Source organism: Fistularia commersonii, chromosome 3 (genome assembly GCF_037954325.1).
Source record: "Fistularia commersonii isolate RoL2024-O1a breed Wild chromosome 3, RoL_Fcom_v1.0, whole genome shotgun sequence".
Taxonomy (NCBI): domain Eukaryota; kingdom Metazoa; phylum Chordata; class Actinopteri; order Syngnathiformes; family Fistulariidae; genus Fistularia; species Fistularia commersonii.
The window spans coordinates 1,725,367-1,746,091 of NC_141286.1; the positions used below are offsets into that span (position 1 = coordinate 1,725,367).

The 20,725-nt window shown below is 38.6% G+C and overlaps 1 protein-coding gene across 2 annotated transcripts; it reads right to left on the reverse strand.

The window, feature by feature from the left end:
* Nucleotides 1-1,622: 1,622 nt before the first annotated feature.
* Nucleotides 1,623-20,451, reverse strand: cuedc1b (CUE domain containing 1b). Of its 2 annotated transcripts, none has more exons than XM_086141100.1 (11): nt 20,324-20,451; nt 11,177-11,792; nt 10,523-10,650; nt 9,620-9,746; nt 8,341-8,590; nt 5,299-5,364; nt 5,040-5,120; nt 4,864-4,957; nt 4,534-4,592; nt 3,106-3,175; nt 1,623-2,194 (listed from the first exon to the last, which is right to left on the reverse strand). In XM_086141100.1, coding segments are annotated over exons 2-11 (1,191 nt in total). In that variant the 5' UTR covers nt 11,492-11,792; nt 20,324-20,451; the 3' UTR covers nt 1,623-2,193. The 2 variants fall into 2 exon arrangements, with proteins under 2 accessions (XP_085997226.1, XP_085997217.1); XM_086141091.1 differs by having other exon boundaries at nt 8,341-8,593.
* Nucleotides 20,452-20,725: the final 274 nt, after the last annotated feature.

The following is a 20,725-nucleotide window of genomic DNA, read 5'->3' on the forward strand; positions in this document are numbered from 1 at the left end:
TTTCCCATGATGGCACATTTTCCTTCACTGAGATGACCTTCATAGAGACAAACATTGGCAAGAGAAGATACAAAGTATGTTGATGGATAGCTCTCTTTTTCGGAATATCTTGAAAAACTAGTCTTTCAAAACTCGAGCTCTCAAAATCTGCCTTAAGTTAGGTTTGCATGAATTTATGTCAACATGTTTGGAGCAGTGCATGCACGAAAAAACAACAAATGCCTAATATGAAGAACTGCAGGTACAAGCCATCTCTCCATCTGAGCTCTGATGGAGCATCGATGAGGATAACCTTCTACCCAAGGGAGAGGTAGATGTTGACTACATGCAGCTACTTACTCCGGATTTACTCTGAAGTGGAACCACACTTGGACTTTAAGATCATTTTCTCCTTTTTTACAGAATGGTTTTATATTTCTAAAAGTGTGTCGTGGACCACCGAGTGCGACCTGACGATCACTGCTACCCGTAAACTAGAGGTCTGCTGCATGTGTGCTTCCCCTGATTCAAGATTTTCAAAAAACGGTTTGAATCACTTGTAGTTTAAACTGTAACTCAATATAGTTCAATTCTACAGACGTCCTTCAGAAATCAGAACAGGTGCCTGATTGGTTAAAAAAGCCAGAAACGCATTTTTTACATGAACATGATTGGGGGGAAAAAAGGTGGGAAAATTGCCTCGAATGAGTGAGCGAGTGAATGGTTGTCCGTCTGTATACGAGGCCCTGCGACTGGATAATCTCCAGCGTGCCCTGCGACTACGAGTGCAGGAGAAACGCCAGAAAATGGATGGATGACGTCTTCAATCATATTTTCCACACGCAACATTTCTAGGCATTAAGAACAGGAAGGAACACATGATAAAAATATGTGGGTGAGGATGACACAGTTACAGGAAGTGTGAAACTTTAGTGCATAAAATAAAAACAATCATGGCCTGTTGTTTCTTCATAGTGAATAAATCATCTATACATCTATTTTATTTTATTTTTGTGGGATTGATTACTTTGATTTATTTATTTTCTTGTCAAAGTCAACCGTGTTGCACATGCAACTGTTCTGTTAACTGTGCACCCGCAACAATCACGTTTATGATCAGAATTTTGAATTACATACCAGCTATTACTCATATCTCAATCAGAATTATGTTTTAAGGAAAAAGCCACTTCTACCTTTCAAAGTGAGCGGAATTCTGTGGGTTGTGGTATTAGTCTAAGTCACTGATAAATGATGCATGACATTTTTCCATGAATCAATTAACCAAAACCTTAATCAACTATTCAAACACTGATGACAATTTTTTAATTATATATCCTTATAATATATTTATATAAGGAAAAAAAAGAAGAAAAGATCTTGTGGAAAGCAAATGTAAACAAAAGTGATTTTCACATACTGAACTACAGTTGGGACACTGCAACGTTTAAATCCATGTGTATTGACTTCACAGTTTTGTTGTTTTTGATGACTGGAATACTGTTAAATGATTGTATTGCTCCACATTAGAAACAGAGTAAAGACCTACTATTAGAAAACCGTCATGTTAAGTACTGAGAAACTCCACAGGACACCTGTAAACTGCTCCAAACAACGTAGCTATGAATTTCAGGCTGAATGCGATGGACGTGTGTTGGGCAGCTACAGCTTTAATGGCCACAATAATATCACAAACACACACACGCACACAAACACACACGCACACATTTCAGATGTACAACCCCCTGGTGCTCAGAAACAGCAAAGTATTACAATTTTCATTTAGAAACATGATAAAAAAAGCTCTACATGGTTTTAATGTATAGAAAGGGGCATCACCACACCCAGCCTGAGGGACCCTAACAGGATACAGCTACTGTCCAGGACTGGAGAAGTAATAAAGGTTCTTAAGCTAATGAGCCTCTCGGTGAAGGCGTAAGGAAGCAATAATACTGGTATGAACTAAGGAAGTGTCCTTTATATTTAAAATTATATATAATCAAACTTTATAATACAGAGATAACACATTTATTGACAGTTAGCCCAAAGCTGGAAACAGTCCGCTTCCTCTCCCGCGGAAGAGGCGTGGGGTCTTACATTGGCTGGTTTATATTCGGGTGTGTTGAACAGAGGGAGATAGGAAAAGCTGCAAAGTTACCACCCATCGGTTACGCTGCCATCACTGTAGTAACCCTGATACGGGGCAGCGCGGGAGGATCTGAAATAAAAGCGGCAATAAAAACTTTAGGGGACGGCTGGTTCCAAAATAACACAAGCAATGTCTTTACTTTATTTAGTAAGTCCTAAAGAGAAACACGTCAGCTGACAGCTGAGGGAACCATCATGGAGGGGGTGGTGCAGTTAAACACGTGTACACTTCGGTTGGGATATATTTAACTATGTTAGTGGCGCTCGGGTTGGAATGGCATTTGCTCCTGCAGGGGCGAGTGCAGAAAATTATAATTCTATGCTTGAATTTGTTTTTCTTATTCTTTCCAATATTCGTTAAATTGAGAATTTATCCATAACTGTGCACCCAGTGTAAGTGATGAAGGGGCTTCCTTTAGATAGAGGCGAGCTGGAGTTGGGAATTCTCAGAAACTTACACTTGTATCACAGCGAGTAACAAGATTAATATCGTGTAGAATATCTGGGCCCAAATGATCTATTTACGAGTCTGAAATGACAGAGAGCCTGAAAGAGCCACCAGAATTTCAGGGCTCATTTTACACTTCTGGGCTGCTCTTCACAACATGATCTTATTTTACCGAAATCCTTGCATAGTGCGACAGACTACCATTTTAGCACAACGATATCTAGCTTGGAGTTGTCCAAATTTGTCCCAACCCTGGGTGTCATAAAAAATGATGAACAATCCTTCAATGGGTCATGTGGAGTTGGCCCATGTAACCTCATGGAGGTCAGATCCTCCATCTCCATCTAGGAGAGCACAGCTCCTATGACAGGCGTTCATTACATCATACTTCTAGGACAACTCCCTGGCAGCACATTGAAATGTCTGTTCCTCAGGCAGTGTACAATATCATACGGCACTGCACGAGCTCCCAGTTGTCACGACTGCATCAAATTGGAATCCTTGATGCTAGATTAGAAAATAAAAATGATTACCATGATTCTGGCTCATTGCGCTGCTCATTCTCTTCCTGAGTGACTGCTCTTCTAGGATGCCCGTCCTCCTCTGGACGAAGGAACACAATAAAGTTAATATGCTACTGAAATATGACGTTCATGCATTTTTTTTTTTTTTTTATTTAAATACAAGAAACAGTAATAAATGAATATCAATGGCAGGATTGAATTAATGGCATCTAAAATGTTGCTGCCTGGCCTTGCAAAGCAGAATTTTTCTGTCTTGGTCTTCTATGTTTCTGTGGAGAGGGGCGGAGGTTTTCCCATTTCCACAGTTTCAGTAAAACAATACCATTGAGTAATGCGGCCGTGCAGAATCAAAACAGGTATGACGTTATCAGCTTACATGCCGTTTTTAAAAGGAAAACTGAACATTTATTGGGGTTTAGTTAAACACATGCATATTGTCATTCCTCTGAGGTGTGTGTGTACACACACGCGCGCGCACGCGCACACGCGCACACACGCACACACGCACACACACACACACACCTCTTTGTAGATCACTTAAAGTAGTTTGAGTGTTCAATAAATGAACTTTTACTGACTTAGTTCAAAGACTGTGATGCAAAATGAAAATGTGTATTTAGACGATATTGCTTCGATCTATCAACTTGCACATTAGTAAGTACACATAAAAAGAAAATACAAAAAAGTGGTCATTTTGTTGTTGTTTGAAGAGGGCGATTGAATGGTAATCAAAATTGATCTCAAATGAAACTGGCCATGAGGATGTATTTATAAATTCACAGTTGACCAGAAAATCTATCATTTAACATCTTTCTTCTCACTCCAATTTGCAGGTACTCGACAGAAAGCTCTTCACTCCCAGGCAGTCGCATAACGTCGATAAACTTTTTGAACAGAGCCTAATTTTTTGTAACCCTGTGATAGACAGATACAGCTTTTTATGTGTTTCACTGGGTGGATCATTTTTAAATGTAAAAATCCACACTTCCTTACGTGGATTACTTTTAATGACACTCGACAAATTTTAACCAGCTTTTCAAATACTGGGCATAACGAGTGCCCATTAGTGTGAATTTCCATCCTCTAAAATGAAGCACAGTTGATGTATTAGGACAAACCTAAACCTGACTGAAGGGTGCAGATATATCACATAATTAAAACAACATTGAATAGCATTCACTTCTATGTTTATGTATTTCAGATGACTTCAATTAAGACAATGATATTTAATATTTCCATCTGCTTCTTGTCTACCTTCAGGAGGAATGAATGTTGCACCATTTCTGCATTGCAAAGGTCATTTGTTGATTATTAGCATCACAGTTACATCTTTTGTCAATAATGAATCTTCAGGAATTTGTTATCCTAATTAAATACGTGCATATGTAACTATCATATTATTAAATATTACACATTGTTTGAATAACCTCTTCTTACCACAGGGGTTTCCTTCAACATCATCGAGCAGATTTGCTGTTGAATTGGCTGTTCCAAGTCTACGGAGGGGAAAAATTAAGAAAATGTAACTTACCCTGACTCTGAATCAGAAGAGAACGGACATTTCATGAGGTAATGAAAGCTGGAAACTCATTTTACGCTTACAAAAACATCTCAAACTAGTGCTGGGGTAACAAATAACTTATTCGTAAACATTACAGGGCAGTTTGAAATCATTTTTGGAGCACTTGCTGGAGTTACGTACTTACACTTTGTAAATTGAATATAAGGATAAGCAAATAAAAATTCATGAAAGATAATAAAGGATACGAATGATGCTTCAGAAGCGCTCTTCTTTTCGACTTTTTTCTCTTTGTCTTCTCTGAGAAAGTTCTGGCAATTTCAAACAGCTTCTTTCTTGTAGCTGAAAATGAAAAAAAAAACATGTTTAACATGAGAACACCATTTTAAAGGAAATTTATAGTTTTGTGATTCAAGAGACCTACATTTTCCCATGTGTTTGAGTTTATCTCTGAATAGTGCGTCATCTGAGACAGCTTCCATTGACGCTGCAGAAGACTGTTCTCCTACACAAAGACACATTAGCACTATCATACTGAGTTAATGTGCTAATTCCAGACAAGGATAAATTGCGGGATTGCTAGTCCTTGACAGAACTAACAAATAGCAGAAAGTGAATGCACAGAGACAAGCATGCATCACAGCAAAGAGGTTGTGAGAAGAAGCTGGATGAGTGATATCTACCTGTGGAATTCTCCATGCTAGATGAATGATTGGACTTTGATTTCTTTGATTCATACTTCAAGCGATCTAAAAACAGAGAGCAGATGTTATGGAACAGAGATGTGATGAGATCTGCTATTATGGTGGGGAAAAACTCAACATCAACATGACAAGTCAGATGGAAATGGAAAAGTTTAAAATTGATTCCTATTTCTGCTTATCCAAAGACTGAATGTTGTAGAAGTAAACAGGTACTATTTCTTTGGTTTACAAAGGAACATGTGTGTATATTTTCTTTGGAAAGGACTGCATGATGACTAATGTAATACAAAAAATAATATTTGTAATATTAGTAATATTATTAAAATAAGTAATATTATTTTAATATTCTTTCAAATATTTGAAATTTGAAAGAATATTTGAATCTCTTACATGTATAACTTTGCCATCCTTTTTTTAAATAATTAATTGTCTATTCAATTCAATAATTTCAAAGTCATGGGGTTGAGAATATGAACTAAAAAATATAGGGTTTTTTTTTTCAAGATGCTAAGATTTGCAATACAACCACTGCAAAAAATGGTTGAGATATTACTTCAATATAATCAAGGAATCACTTGAAAATTTACACAAATGAGGAAAAAAAAAAAAAATTAAAATCCACCACAATGAGGATATTAAAAGGCCAGCTCAGTAATCTTATGTCTCCATAATGTATGGACGTCCATCCTTAAACAGCCCCAAACTGCTGTCCTTATTCGTATTACAAGGCCAAAATCTAATTTCATTTGGCCTCCCTTACTTCCTGACCCTGTCGCCAATCTTTCTTTAAATTCTCAAGTTTGAATTATACAATTCAAGAATCATTCAGGAAGAATTGTACTCTGTCAACAAAAAGATATAAGCTACAGGATGTAATATTGTGACTGATGGGAGACACACAATTTTGTCCAAGTAAAGAAAGAAAAACATAACAGAAAAGCAACAACTTGAAACATTAAACGCTGCAAAAATGCAAAGATTTTGAAAGCGGAGCAAAACAAATTCATATTAAGTGTGAAAAGGACAGCATTACAGACAAGGTTATATTTTTCTTGTAGCTTGCTTTGTCACTTGTCACTATATGAAATTATAAAAAAAGATATGTATGATGTTTTGTCAGCAAATTATTCAGTATAAATCATGGTTGTGTTACTCATGGTTGAAGGTCCAAAAGGTGATCAAAGATCAATACAATCAAATTCTAATCTCATCATGCTAGAAGTCCAAGCGGACACAGAGTCATGCACTACTAGATTTGTAGGAAACTACTTAGAACACACACAAACATTACAGAAGGTGTGTTAAAATGCACACTTATTCCACTATTCCTGTCGTTAATCTGAGAGAAAAACAAACATTTCTAAATAAACTGGTTTCAGCCTAAGTAAGTTACACCCTCTTTTTCTTCCAGCTGTTTCTTTCCCACCCCAGCAAATGAACACCCTCCATCTAATCCTGGTCAAACTAACTTCATGCCCTCTGTCACGACATCCATAAACCCTCTTTGGTCATTGTTTCGGGTTCCTGCCTGGAGTTTCAACCTCAGCATCTTTCTACCAATATATTTACTATCCTCCCTGTGTCAATGTCCAAACCATCCGTTTTCTCCACCCCTTCCAGCCAGGCTCAATGTGCCGCATCTTCACCTCTTTTCCAAACTCTCCATTGCTTTGGACTGCCAGGGCTCGCCAACCTTTTCCCGCTCAAACAGCCATTTGGAGCAATTTCCCCACAGTAAAGAATAACCGGGAGCCACACAACCCTTTTGGGCAAATTTAAACAACTTAAAACGGCAAATAACGTATAGATATATATCTTTTTGCCTTTATGCTATGCAGCAAAGTAGTAATTTCACTGTACAGGGAAACACGTTTCTACACGTGACAATAAACGCTTTGAACGGATAAACAAAATGTGTTGCAGTGAACAACTGACCAGATGACATTTTGGTCAACAAAACATTTTGAGTTTTGAAAAAAAAAAAAAGACATTTGTCTGAAGGTTACTTTTAAGAAAAATACTTAATGTTAATTTGAGTCCTATGAAAAAAGCTGAACTTAAATGATCCACAGGCAGCAAACCAAAAATGCCATCCTTTTACTGGCGCTTGCAGTCGTTTTATTAAGAGCGAGAAAAATATTTACAAGATCGCCATCCTCTTCAAATTTAAAATGACATATTAGAAACGAACGCACTAAAATAAGATACATTTGAATTAAATACTCCATTATTTTCAAAAGCCCCAGGGAGCCGCAGCAGACGGATCTTTATCTCAACTCCCTGCAGCCTCAAAATTCATTCACGCGCGTGCAGGCATTCTGTCCTGCTGTGGCTAAACTTCATTCCTCTGCTTTCCGAGGTATAGAGAGTTTCGTCCACCTGCTGCCTGCTCTCATTAAAAATGTCCTCTGAAAGCATCGTAGTCCATGAAGGTTCTGGTCTAAGCTCATCTGTCAGCCTGCCGTCACCACTGCAAACGCAATAACGCGTTTCTAGGCATGAAACCATTCGACTGCTCAGTTTCTGTTCTCAGTCTCGAATCCTCTACGCTTTCCCATAGCGTCACCGTATAGCTAATACTTAATTGTATGGCTAATTTAATATTTTGGAATAATAGCCGTACTGTATGGGGTCGTACATGTTTTCCCTTCTTTTCTTCAATCAAAGATCTTTGATTAGTTGTTATACATCCAATATATTTCAGATTTTGTGGTTTTCATGATTAAAATGTAAAGTGCTAATAGACATTGTTAATTAATATCAAGTGTTCATTTTTGGGTTCAGTGTTGTAGCTTGTGATCACTCATTTAAATGTCATTACTCAGACAAAAATAATGTTTTAAGAGACAAGCATAGGACTTGTATAAAGGCAAATCAGTGAAATAGCAGCAGAAGGTCAAACGCTTTAACAAACATGCACCTCCTAAAACTTGTCGGAAAGTGCAATTGAAAATATATATGCTTTTCTTTCTATACATTATCTTCAAACATCTCTTGGCTGTAGAGGTACAGCTGCAGTACCTCTCTCTAAGGCAATGAGGAACTCGCGATTTCGCTGGAGCTCCCTCATGAACTCCTCGTTCTGCAGGAACAGAGCGATGCGCTCGTCCTCCAGGTACTGCTTCAGTTTCTTGTCCTGTTCGGTGACTCCCGGCCCGCCAGCCGTCCCCGTCGCTCCGGACTGAGACCCGGGCTTGGCTGTCCACTGGTTGCTGGAGGAGACGGAGGATGAGGATGATGATGAAGGCTGGGACTGACTACTCTGAGAGCTCTGCTGGGCAAAAGACAGGACAGAACATTGGTACCGTTGTTTTATGTCTCAATTCAATGATTCCACTCTGGACGCTGCGCTCTATCAAAACTCACACACAAATATAATGGTTTCCTGCAAATGTTAAAAGTAGGGAAACGAAACCTGATGTCTAATTGGTCTTGCTTAGCGTACAGTGTGAACAAGAGGTAGAGGAAAGGTGTGCTGGTTCAAGAATATACCTCTTACTCCCTGAATTATTAATCTATTGGATTTATTTGAATTGTGGGTGGTTTAAGATAAGAACAAGATAAGAACAACTTTATTAATCCCGAAGGAAATTGTTGTGCCAGAGTTACAGAAAAAAATAACAGTAATAAATAATAAAAAGAAAAAGGCAGAATTAGAAATAAAAATAAACTATAAAGTGTCTCAGTTTGATAGAATACATTCACCTATACTGTCACTGAAGAACACAAGAAAATTGGAATGCAACTTTTGGTTTAGAAATCAAAAAGAGGGGAAAAAGAGAATGAGGGAAAGAAAAAAAACAACAATATACTATGCAATAAGGTTAAAAAAAATAAACATCAAACTGAAGACCACAAAGCTGCAGTGTGATTGTCAAATAGAGCTGAAAATTTAAACAATGTGAAATGAATAAATGATATGATATTTAATGAATATTGAATGATACTTAAAATTGATCATTATCCATTTAACAAAAGACAAATACATCACATTGAAATCAATTCACAAATATACCAACTGGAAATTGAATCATAGATTTCTTTTGTTCTTTTAAATAACTTTGCATACTTAAAATATGCCAGTGTTTAACAGATAACAATTAGGGCGATGATCATTTAAAAACTAAAGAGTTGAGGACATGGTAGTACACAAGGTGCACGCGTCCATGCACACCAACGCCTCAAGTCTCAAGTTCTATTCAAATCCTGCTACCTCAACATGGGTTCATGTTTTCTATTTGAATCTTGCAATTTTGAACTAATTTCCCAGCCCCTGAACTACTACTGGACGCGTGTTTACCTTTATGCTGTCCAGCTGCTGAGGCAGAATCCGCAGGAAATCATCTGGTAGATTTCCCAGCAGCGGAGGGTTCCAGTTCCGGTAGCTTCGGACCGGCTCGTGACCTGAAAGCGGCTGGACGTCAAATCTAAGAGAGGAAGGTGGGAAAAAAATTGTTAGTTTAAATGAATTCAGCTAAGAAAATACTTGTGCGCTGTAGCAGTAAAAATCAGACGATAAAATCAGAATTTAGTCTTGAATTAATGTCAACTACGTGTATACAGGCAATGGCAAGAGCTATGATTTCAGTGGGAGCTGCTGTTGTAAAAGTGATGTAACTAAGGGAAGCAAAGTCAGCAAAACATCTCAATGAAGAATATCAGTGTAGTTATACCTGAGTTAGAGGTTTTTGGCTGCAAATAATCTATAACATACACTAAAATGACTTAATCAAAAGACAAAAAAAACAAACGATGCCCCCTGGCTGATGTCTTTGTGCTTTTAAAATGTCCACTTTATTTCATTCGTGGTCATTTTTTAAGACATATCATACAATTTTTTTTCTAATTTTGACCAAACAGTAGTCAGGACTTCTAAATCAGCAAAAATAATCAGAGAATTAAAGACTTGCTGAGTAACATAATGTTAATTTCCAGCCCATGAGCTGAAAGATGAAACTTTCTACACAGGTGAAAATAATTTTATGATCCCTCCCATCCAAATGAATGTATGTGTCGCGAGGGCCGGATCAATACATTGCATTTGGAAAAGCAGAAAAGAAAACACGACAACTAGCTTTTAATTTTCTCATCAGTTGAGCAAAGACAGTTTTACGCAGTTCAACAACACATTTACCTGAGAAAAGATATTTTCAAAAACAGAAGCTCATGATCTAATAATCACAGATAAACTCCCGTTCCTCACCTGGGTGGAGGTGTCGGTGGAGCTTCTGGGTATTTCCTGTCATAAATGTGCATGTCGTATGTTGGTGGAGAGTACACTGGGGGTGGTTCTTCATCAGAACTGTCAGGTTCCAGCGTCCGCTCTAAAATCTAGATAAAAAGGCACAAGAAAAGATCGAAAAGATGTTAAAACTTGCCAGGCCTTCGTGCATTTTCAAAAAGTTTTCAAGGCTTTCACTTTGATCTATATTAGTGGCATTTATGTAGAATTTAGGCCAAAGTCAAATCTATGTGGCTAAATTTACCTCCTTGTGATCTGTGATTAATTTTAGCACCAAGCTTGAATCTTCTGCAGCACAGATTTAAAACCAGATAATTTACTTAAAAATTTGAAAGTCACGTCCACTATGATTCTTAAAATCATCATGTATAAATTTGTCTCACCCCACAGGTATCTGCTGTGATAAAAAAAAACAGAGTGGAGCCAAAACAATGTATCGGTAAAATGATTTCATTTATTTTTTTGGTGCAATTTTGCAAAAATGCCTTTTTTTTTTTTTTTGGTCATCTCTACATTCTGGGATATAGAACAGTTTGGTGAGTTGATGGGGGGAATTTCTGACCGAACAACATCAGCTGTCCTAGTAATGCTGATATTTTGCAACCGAACACTGACCTCTGGTGGGATGCTGTCATCGGAGTCAGAGCTGTCGTCCGTGGCCTGTCCGTCTATGCTCATCTGCAGAAGTTGGTCGATGGTCGCATCCACAGCTCCGTTGTTGGAGCGCAGCACACACTCAATCACCTCATAGTCCATCGAGGGGAACATTGTTTTGAAGTCCTCCATGGCCTGGTTAAACTCCAGGCGGCGGACCTGCCGGTTGGGCCTGCTGTTGTTGAGCTGCCCCGGTCCGCCGCCGCCGCCCCCGCCGCCACTTCCGCTGTTTCTGGAGCCTCCATTGCTGCTGCTGCGCCTGAACAGGCTGGTCATCCTCAGGGTCGAGCCTCCTCGGGGTCTGCCAACCTACAGTCGGATGGCTCTTTTCTCACTCCAATGCAGCACTTTCAGTTGTATCCGATATCCACTTCTCCCCCGGTTTACTTTCTCATTCCAAGGTGAACATGTCTTTTAATATGGGTTACAAAACACTGAATTCATACTCCCGCTGCATCCAGCATGGCGGAACGAAGCAGCCGGGCGACAGAAAAGCACCGTGGTACTTATTCGCAGCGAGCGATTGAAGGCAGAATCCCCTGGGAAACATGCATAGCTCCTTCAAAGTTCGCAGCACCTAAGGAGAAAAAAAGACGGGCAAATATAAAATCATCATATGCGTCTGGATAATAGATTGATGTAAAATACCATCTGTCAAATCCTGATTTTTTTTTTTATTACATATGAAACGGTAATACTTCATTTGAATTTGTGCTCTTATATATGACCTTCATGAGCGTTTTTTCTGATAGTGAAATTAACTTGGCTGTATTTATCAAGTCAGTTTGGTGAACCTCTGCCCAGATCTGCCTCCTCCTTTTATACCCACTCATGTTACCGGCCTGTTGTCAGTTGACCTAATGAGTTGTCAATTACTCCTCCAGTTGGTTTAGATTTGTGCAAATGGCTTTTCCTGCCTTTGGTTGCTGCTGTTCCAACTTTTATGAGATGTGTTGCTGCCATCAAATATTTTCCATTGAACGTAAAAAATGTCTTCGTTTCAGCATCTGTTGTTGTTTATGTTAAAATATTGGTTTCTGAGATTTCCAAATCTTTGCAAATCGGTTTTTATTTACTGTTTACAGATCAAACTTTTGGGGAATCGGGAGTCGTCGGTCCTGTAGACTGATTAAACTTTCACCTTATAAACCTTATATTTTGAGAAACAGTCTTCTGACGTATGTAGAAAGTCCAGGTTTAAATTTCAATTAGCTCATAAGTGTGATGGGACACAAAGAGCAGATAATCTAAACCATAACTCACCACCAGCTCAACAGAAACCTGTCAAAACTAAGAATTTATTAAAAAGTATCCAATAAGTGAGCAAAAAACAGACTTGTTTTTTTTAGCGGTGTAATCAAACCGTAGTCTGTCTTTGAATAAAGTTGGGGGGAAAACATAAAAACATGTTTATAATATCTTAATTTATCTCATGTAAAAAAAAACAATTGGCTCACCTCTGTAAATTTTAAATCTTGGTAAAGTCACAATGACTTTGAAATACTCCAGGCCCACCTTCTGATGAACAGGTGTATTTCTAGACCAAGATGTGTGAAGAGCTCTGCAGTTTCTGCTACCTCGGTTATTTTTTTCTGGTGAATTTCATCTTTGTTTCTCGGACTGTCATTGTGGCTTGTGCTTGCCGTGCACCACATGGCCTCTTCCACAAAACACAATCTGACTGATGTCCCTCCTGATAGCCTGGCCTCTTTAGCTTGATTAAACACTGTATGTGGGATACAAAAAGATCTAAAACTAGCAATAGGAATGTTCAGAGGACAACCAATCCAAAAGAACACCAAAATAGTACAAAAGTCACAATATGGGATCGCTGCAGGATCAAACGAAGGCCCGATGGTCAAATGCGAACTCTTTCTTCAGCTGCAAATTTAGTCTACAAAAGACACTCGACAGCTGCTGCATGGCAAATCTGAAGCGCACACATTGACAAACATTGACACTCTTCATTAATACTTTACCTTATATTTACAACGTCCATAATAATGTACGTAAAAGATCAAACACTGTGTTTGCATATTCATTCACAAAACAGTTCTATACTCTGCTGCGGACGTTTTCTTTCCCCTTAAGAAAACAAAACCTGAAACCTGCTTTTAACATTTCAAAAAAGATGGTAACCTGATCTGCTTAACCCCCGAATGCGGTTTTTACTTGAATCTTTAAAAAATGGCCATTTAATTAACAGTTATTTTTATTTAGATTCTTCTGGGTACACAAGAAGAGGACTCTAGCCTTGTTCTGGACTTACTGCATCCACTTAGACATTTTTAAACTTCATAATGATCTGCACCATAGTTCCACGCTATAATTAGTCCATAATACAGGACTTGTTGTTTTTAAAGAATGTGCGTAAATAGGAGGAAGTTAGTCACAGACTTCCGTCCAAAAACAAAATTAGGAAACTGAATATGTACTGCGACCGGTGCTGGTCTGTGCAGTTTACGGTAGCATTTACAAAATGCTCTTCCAAGTTATTTTCCAAATGATGTGCGACGACTCTTGCATCTAGTGTTGGTCAAGGGTGTTACAGCACATTATCCACCTCATATTTCTTTACGTAAGTCTATAGCCTCCATTAATTTTCTCCTTTTGTTTGGTGGCTTGGTCAGGCTAACGTTACACGGAGGCCTGCAAATTCACGTGCGATGAAATTCTCCCGTTGTAGGAAAATCCAAGGCAGATCCTATTATTCTAGAGAAAATAACTTTTGCATTCAGTTAGCGATGCCCTACTTCAATCAAACAGTTTTGTCACTCCAAACTTTTACATCCACCTAATCTTACAGTATCCACTTTCTAAATACACTTCTGATGCAGACCTAGAGCTATTTTTAGGAGCCGCAGGCCTCATGACTTTTATGATGCAGATAATGATACAAAACTGAATTGACTGTCTGCTGCATTTGCATAGATGTGGATTATTTCCCTGCTTTAGAAAAGCAGTTTTTCTAAACTACATAAACACTGAGAAGATAAAAAAACATTTTTTAAGTAAATCATTTAGGAAAGACAATGGACTTGCAGTCTGTTTTATCGCTCATTTTTAAGACACAATATATAAATGAGTTTTTGAGTTGGACTGCAAGGTTTTCTGAAATCATGCTTTTAACACCATTGTAGAGGGCTATTTGTTCAACTGGCCAAAATTTGGATTCCTGACTCTCATTGGCCTAATATTATTATTCTTGGACGTTTTAATGAGGAAAGGTACATCTAGACACGGGTTCCGAAACTTTTCTTTGACAACAAATAAAGAAATGAGAGTAAACTGTCAAATAACTCAGAGACCCTTGATAACTGTTTGAGAAATTGCATTGATAATTAGATGAGAAAACCACTAACTCACTGAGCAGAAAATGAAACATTAACCTTCTTTATGTAAGGTTTTGTAATCTGTTGCCAAAAAAAAACAAAACGTTCACGATAAGGATTTCTGCAGGATGAAAGTCACTGAAAGTTTGCCCTGAAATGTCGAAGAATTCCCTTATTCCTTCACAAGAGCGACTCCCAATTCTGAAGACAAGGAAACTATTCTGATCTATTAATGTACAATTCAGCCCATGTGGACTCAAGTGGAGGATTTGACATCCTGATAGGTTTGAGAAATCTGAAAGATGGAAAAGGAGAAGCCCAGTAGACACAATGATGGATGCACGACCTGTTAAAGTTCAAATTTTACCACAGGCAGTCTTGAAAAATGTCTATGGCTTAAAACCTAAAGTTGGAGGAACCAGGCTTTATAACATCTATCAAACAACCTCTTCCAAATTTATGCGCATTTCTTGTTCAGAATATGTGACACCAGCCCTGGCAACACAAATTATTAATCTTTTACAGTACTGAGGATCAGGAGTTAAATAACCTCAGACGGGTAATGGAAATCTCTTTAATTGGCTGTTCAATTTTCTTTTTTTCTATTTTATTTTGCAGCATTCAGTCTTTTAATATGTTGTAAGAGCTGACGGCACACTCAGTACACGCGACTACATGATGATGACATATGAAAGCAAACTGCATTTTTGGTTTACTGCAGGGGGATGATTTAAGTTCTGCCTTTTATTTCCTAAATATAAGGCGGTCTCAAATAGGCATTGAGTATTTTATTTGAATGTACCCTTTAACCTCGCATCTTTTTTCAGAGTCTAAAGTGTTTTTGTTTCTTGCAGAAACAGAATTGTTTTCTCTGAGGCAGTTCATAGATTTCATGACAGAAAGACACCATTGTTTTTTTTAATATATAGCATAAAGGGAGTAAAATATGCTTCCTTTTAGATGTCAAATGGGTTTTGGGGTTCCGGTTGTTTTCTTTTCTTTGGGAAAGATCAACAAAGATCAACCAAAAACAAATCAGCAGAAAATCCCTGTCCCTCCGAAGCAGGGGATCCATGTAGACCCAAAACCCAGGCCGAGCAGCAAACTTCAGACCAGCTGAAGAAAAGGCACGTCCACACCAGAGGATTCTATCCACTACCTTCATTCATCAGATTCACACGTGACACGATAGACTGGAGCCTATTTTAATCACGACAGCTGTCAGGCTACGTATCATTTCACTCGAGCTTCACATTGACAACTTTTTACAAGTTCTGTGGTTAATCTGCTGTATACTGAAAGTGCATCGGGCGGTCAGAGGCAACAAAACACAAAAATACTTGTCCTAGCATGCCTGACACCAAGGGGTGCAGAGGTTTATGGTGAAATGCTGCTGCAGACAAGCGTTTTTTGACAATGTGCCTCATTTCAGAATTTGGTTACTGCTAAATTTTATTGATTGCCCCCCCGGTCTATGCTGATTATTGGCTTCGGGCCTGCAGAGGATCGAGGGATTTGGGGAATCTCCTTCAGTGTAAGACCTGTATGTAAGGTGAAGTACAAGCACCACACATTGACAAAGCTCTGTCCAAAAAGATGCAGTGGGTTTTATATATCTTGCCAACAAGAGAATAGCAGCAGATTAATGCTCCAACCGCACTATTTGGGTGAAACCTTTTTACAGGATCCACTCTTTACATCAATGTTGATACAAGCTATAATGTATGCAATAACTGCATGGAAACATGCACACAACCAAAAACAATGCAATCTTCACGGTCTTTTTAGGTCAGTGCGAGTGTGATGCTGGTACACTGCATAAGAAAAGACTCATTCCTGTTTGTGATCTCCATGTTCAACACATGTACAATAATCAATGTTTGCACTTCTATCTGTCTGCGAAGGTTCTCAGTCTCAGAGTGTACATGGTAGAATCTTGTAACAACTGGACTTTGTAGGTTTGTGAAGACATTTCATCTCTCATCTGAAAGGCTTCTTAAATTCACAGAAGCCTGGAGACTGAAAAGCTATGAAATGTCTTCTTAGTTTTCAAAAGATGACTACAAACAGCTTCTCTGGTATCTACGATAAGCCAGCAGAAATATCAGCACAAACACAGGGAAACAAAATTCACAGGCCTAATGACAGATCCACTTTCGCCTAGTGTAATAAAAAATAAATCTGAAAAATTGAGACAGCACCCTTTGGGCAGTAATGTGCAGGCCATATTTGACTTGCTAGAGTGCTTAAAAACACCAGTGAGTGTTCTATTGGCAGGCTGGGCCACGTGATGTTAACACTAATGTTTTCAACAATATTTCAACAAATTAAAAGGGAATTTTACAATCTTCTTTCCCTTTCCACTGTCCCCCTGTGGGGTCTGACAGCGAGTCACCTGCCTCCATCGAACCCTATGATCTGCAGCCTCTTCTCTCAAACCAAACACCTTCGTGTCCCGTTTCACCCCATCCATCATCACCACTCCGAAAAAGGATCTCAACATTTCCATCTCCGCAACGTCCAGTCTTTTCTTCCATGCCATCAACCATACAACACCACTACCCCCCCCCCCCCCCCCCCCCCCCGCCCCCCCATCTTGCACACCTTCCTTTTCCTTCTGGCTGATACTCTTTAAGCACACATTACCCCGACACTTTCAGACACCTTTCTCAATCCGCTTGCACATGTATATTTACCTCTTATGCATACTCTCCATTGCTCTGGACTGCTAACTCTAAGTCCTTGAAATCCTCCACCATCTTTATCTCCATCCCCTGTAGCCTCACAGTTCCTCTTAGGTCCCTCTAAGTCACACACATGGATTTTCTTATTGTGGCTAAACTTCTACCGTTTCCTTTCCATGGCATACGTTCATCTCTAGACATTCTTTCACCTGCAACCTGTTCTCAGGTATCACTGTGCTACAGATCACAACGCCATCTAAAAACATCGTTCATGGAGATCTCTATCATCGGTCAGCGTATCCATCAACATGAATAAGAGGGGGCTTGGAGCCAATCTCTAAAGCAGTCCCACCTCCACTTTGGACTCTTCACACCTATGACATACCTCACAGCTATCATACATGTCTTGCACCACTCTAACACACTGCTCTGCCACTCTTACTGTACCATAGTTCCCCCCTCGGGCCCCTGCGGTATGCTCCAGATCTCCAAAGGTGTCGTAATGTCCTAACCATCTCTATGCTTTGTCAACCTGTTTAAATCAGTATTTCCTTTCTTATTGTCCAACTGAGCACAAAAGGATCCTTTGCCACCCCCTACCTTCACCTTGCGCTGCATCTCGCTGTCTGTTCTCTTCAGTCCCCTCAGTACCCCACTTCTTCTTTGCTAACTGCTTTCTCTGTATATATATATATATATATATATATACACTCACACTCCTGGACTTCCTGTCCAGTCCACCAAACATCTCCTCATATACGTACCTTCCAGATGACACACTGAGTGCTCTCTTATCGGTCTCCCCGATCACATCTATTGCAGCTGTCCAGATATTTGAAAGCTCCTCCTGACCAGCCACAGCCTGCCTCAACTCCTTCACGAAACTCTTCCACTCACAGATTCCTCCTTTTCGACCTCTGCTCTGCCTCCGACCTCTTTATCTTCCTTGCCACAAGAGTCATCCTGCATGCCACCATCCTATGTTGTCTGCACACTCTCGCCCTACCACTGCTGTGCAGTCACTGATATCCCATTCCTTATATTGTCTGTGCAAATCGACTCGCACACTCAAAATGAATCTATTGGTGCAACAAAAGAAAACGGTTGTTGCTGTAAACATGGACATATTTTAGTTCAATTACAAATTTCGACATGAATTTCATTTTTTTATATTTTAATTGTCAGGCTAAGCTGAGTAGACATTGTCTTAAAGCAATTCAATCTCACAAAAATGCAAATCAAATAGGCATTGTGATTAAGTAACTTGGGCATCTGGATTTACTCAAAGACAGATGGAGTGTTGAATCCTTGCCATTATTGTTTTAGGGTCATTCTGAAAAGTTGATCATTCGAGTGGTTTTATTAAACACACATTTGCTCGACACTAAACAGACCACTCCCATGTCAATAAGAGTCTATCCAACGGGTACAGCTGCAAATTTTTAACCACCAAACCAAAAAAAGCAAACAATTTTATCCACATGTGCCATAATTGTCACTTATGGAGAGACAAAAATATGTGCTAGTTGTGCAAACGTAAATGCACATGACAAAAAGTTATTTGCACAACATATGAATGACTATAAAATGCCCATTAATGCATATGGTCAGTGTTTAATGCTACGAGAAACTTTAAATCAAAAAGTACAAAGCAAATCTGTGGCTTATGTTGAAGGAAACAAATAGAGAGAAGTGTTATTATTCACATAAAATGTTAGATCAGGACTAGACATTTAAACCAATATTCCAAATATCAGTTGGTACTTGACTGCAATTTTTTTTCCCCCTCCAATATCAAAAACTAATTCAACATAACATATAACTTTTGGTTGTGTCCTCATGTCTATATGTATATATTTATTCAAGAATGTGCAACAAATATCCTTATACTGCATACCCTTAATTTATTTGCTATTAAAATAAATCATGATGAAAATTTTGTCTATAACATGGATTAAATGATCAGAAAACGAGAATGTCAGAATTTCTCCACCTAAATGATATGATTTAATCCAAATTAATCACTGCCATGCAGACAGTAAATGTTTTTTAAAATGTGTATCTAAAATTTGTTTTTGCATTGCTCGGTAAATAAATGTGCAGAAAAATGAAAAAAGTGACTTGATTATTGCACCAACCAAACACAAGCAAACATAAATATTACTAGAGTCTGGGAAAGGGGTACTTAAAAAGGGAAATAAAAAAAGGAATCGACCCGTGTGATTTACAGATCCTTAATAAAAGTAAAACTAATTCTTTTATTCGTGTAAGAAAGAGAGAGATCCGTCAACTTAAAGTAAAAATATCCAGTCTTAAAAAATAAATAAATGAAAATACATGCGGTACTTCATCTAGGTGATAAAATGTTTTAATCTCAAGACCAATAGTGGCATATTTTGAGCCCGAGCAAACAAAAAACTGATTAAAAATCCGTAGTGGAGACAAAAAAATGAACTATTCAATATATAAAAGCTTATTTTTCAACGGAATGTGCAAAAGCTTGAATTCCGAGAACACTGCCTCCCAACTTCCATCCGTACATGTGGAACAGGTCGCTGTTAGCTGGGTAACGGTACCCTTCTGCTAGCCATCTCCAAACCGTTAAAATGTTGATATGGATGCTGTGAAAACATTTCCTAACGTTACATCGCATAAGACATTTTATATTTCCGTGACGTTAAATTAGTTAATGCGACATAAAACGCGTTTTAGGGGTAAAAACACGGCTGTAGCTACATGTTAGCTGCTCCGGCTAACTAATCACAGCAGGCTGATGAAGTCCTCCGGACGGAGAATAATCATCCAGAAGGCCTCGCTGTGATTTCCAGTTGCAGCATCCCATCTAAATTCGCTTTTTATTTTAAAATATACCATCGAATACACGGCACACGGGTTGCACATTTCAATCGTGCGTACCATAAGAAAACACACACAAACACACACTTTCCCCCGTTTTGATGGTCACGAAGTGGAGCAGTAAACTGGGTAAAATATTCAACGTAACACCCATACAACAAAATCATTATAAGCTTTTTTTTTTTTCTTTTTTTAAATATGCAGAATGGATGAAAAGCAAGGCAAACATTACTTACCGATGAAGCCGTGAGGAAGGTGTCGTTGAGCGGCTGCTATCCACGGTGTTCGGTGGCTTTTTGTCATTGTGCTGTTGTCCGGAGAGCTCCGCTCCCCGCAGCCGTCAAATGTAGCTAGCAGCAGGAAGTTTCCGCTCAAAACGCAAAAAAAACCACTTGGATTTTCATAGTAAAAGCGTCAGGAAAAATGACATTTTTATTTTTATTTTTGTTGATTTTATTTCTAATAATTCGTGTTATGGAATTTAACATCCGGTAAACACAAGGCAGCGCATTGTTCAGTCATTGTTATCGCATCGGTTAATATTTATGATGAGACAATCATGTGAAATTGTGTATTTATGTATTTCTTAATCAAATACAAGTTTGTTTTTTTTTAATCTAGATTTGCTTCAACGTTTT

Coding starts and splice junctions, on each gene's coding strand:
- cuedc1b (XM_086141091.1), bottom strand. CDS start 11,491: ATGACCAGCCTGTTCAGGCGCAGCAGCAGCAATGGAGGCTCCAGAAAC. Junction 4,958..5,039: donor ACTCAAACACATGGGAAAAT/GTAGGTCTCTTG, acceptor TTTCATTTTCAG/CTACAAGAAAGAAGCTGTTT. Junction 4,593..4,863: donor GCGCTTCTGAAGCATCATTC/GTATCCTTTATT, acceptor TCCCCTCCGTAG/ACTTGGAACAGCCAATTCAA.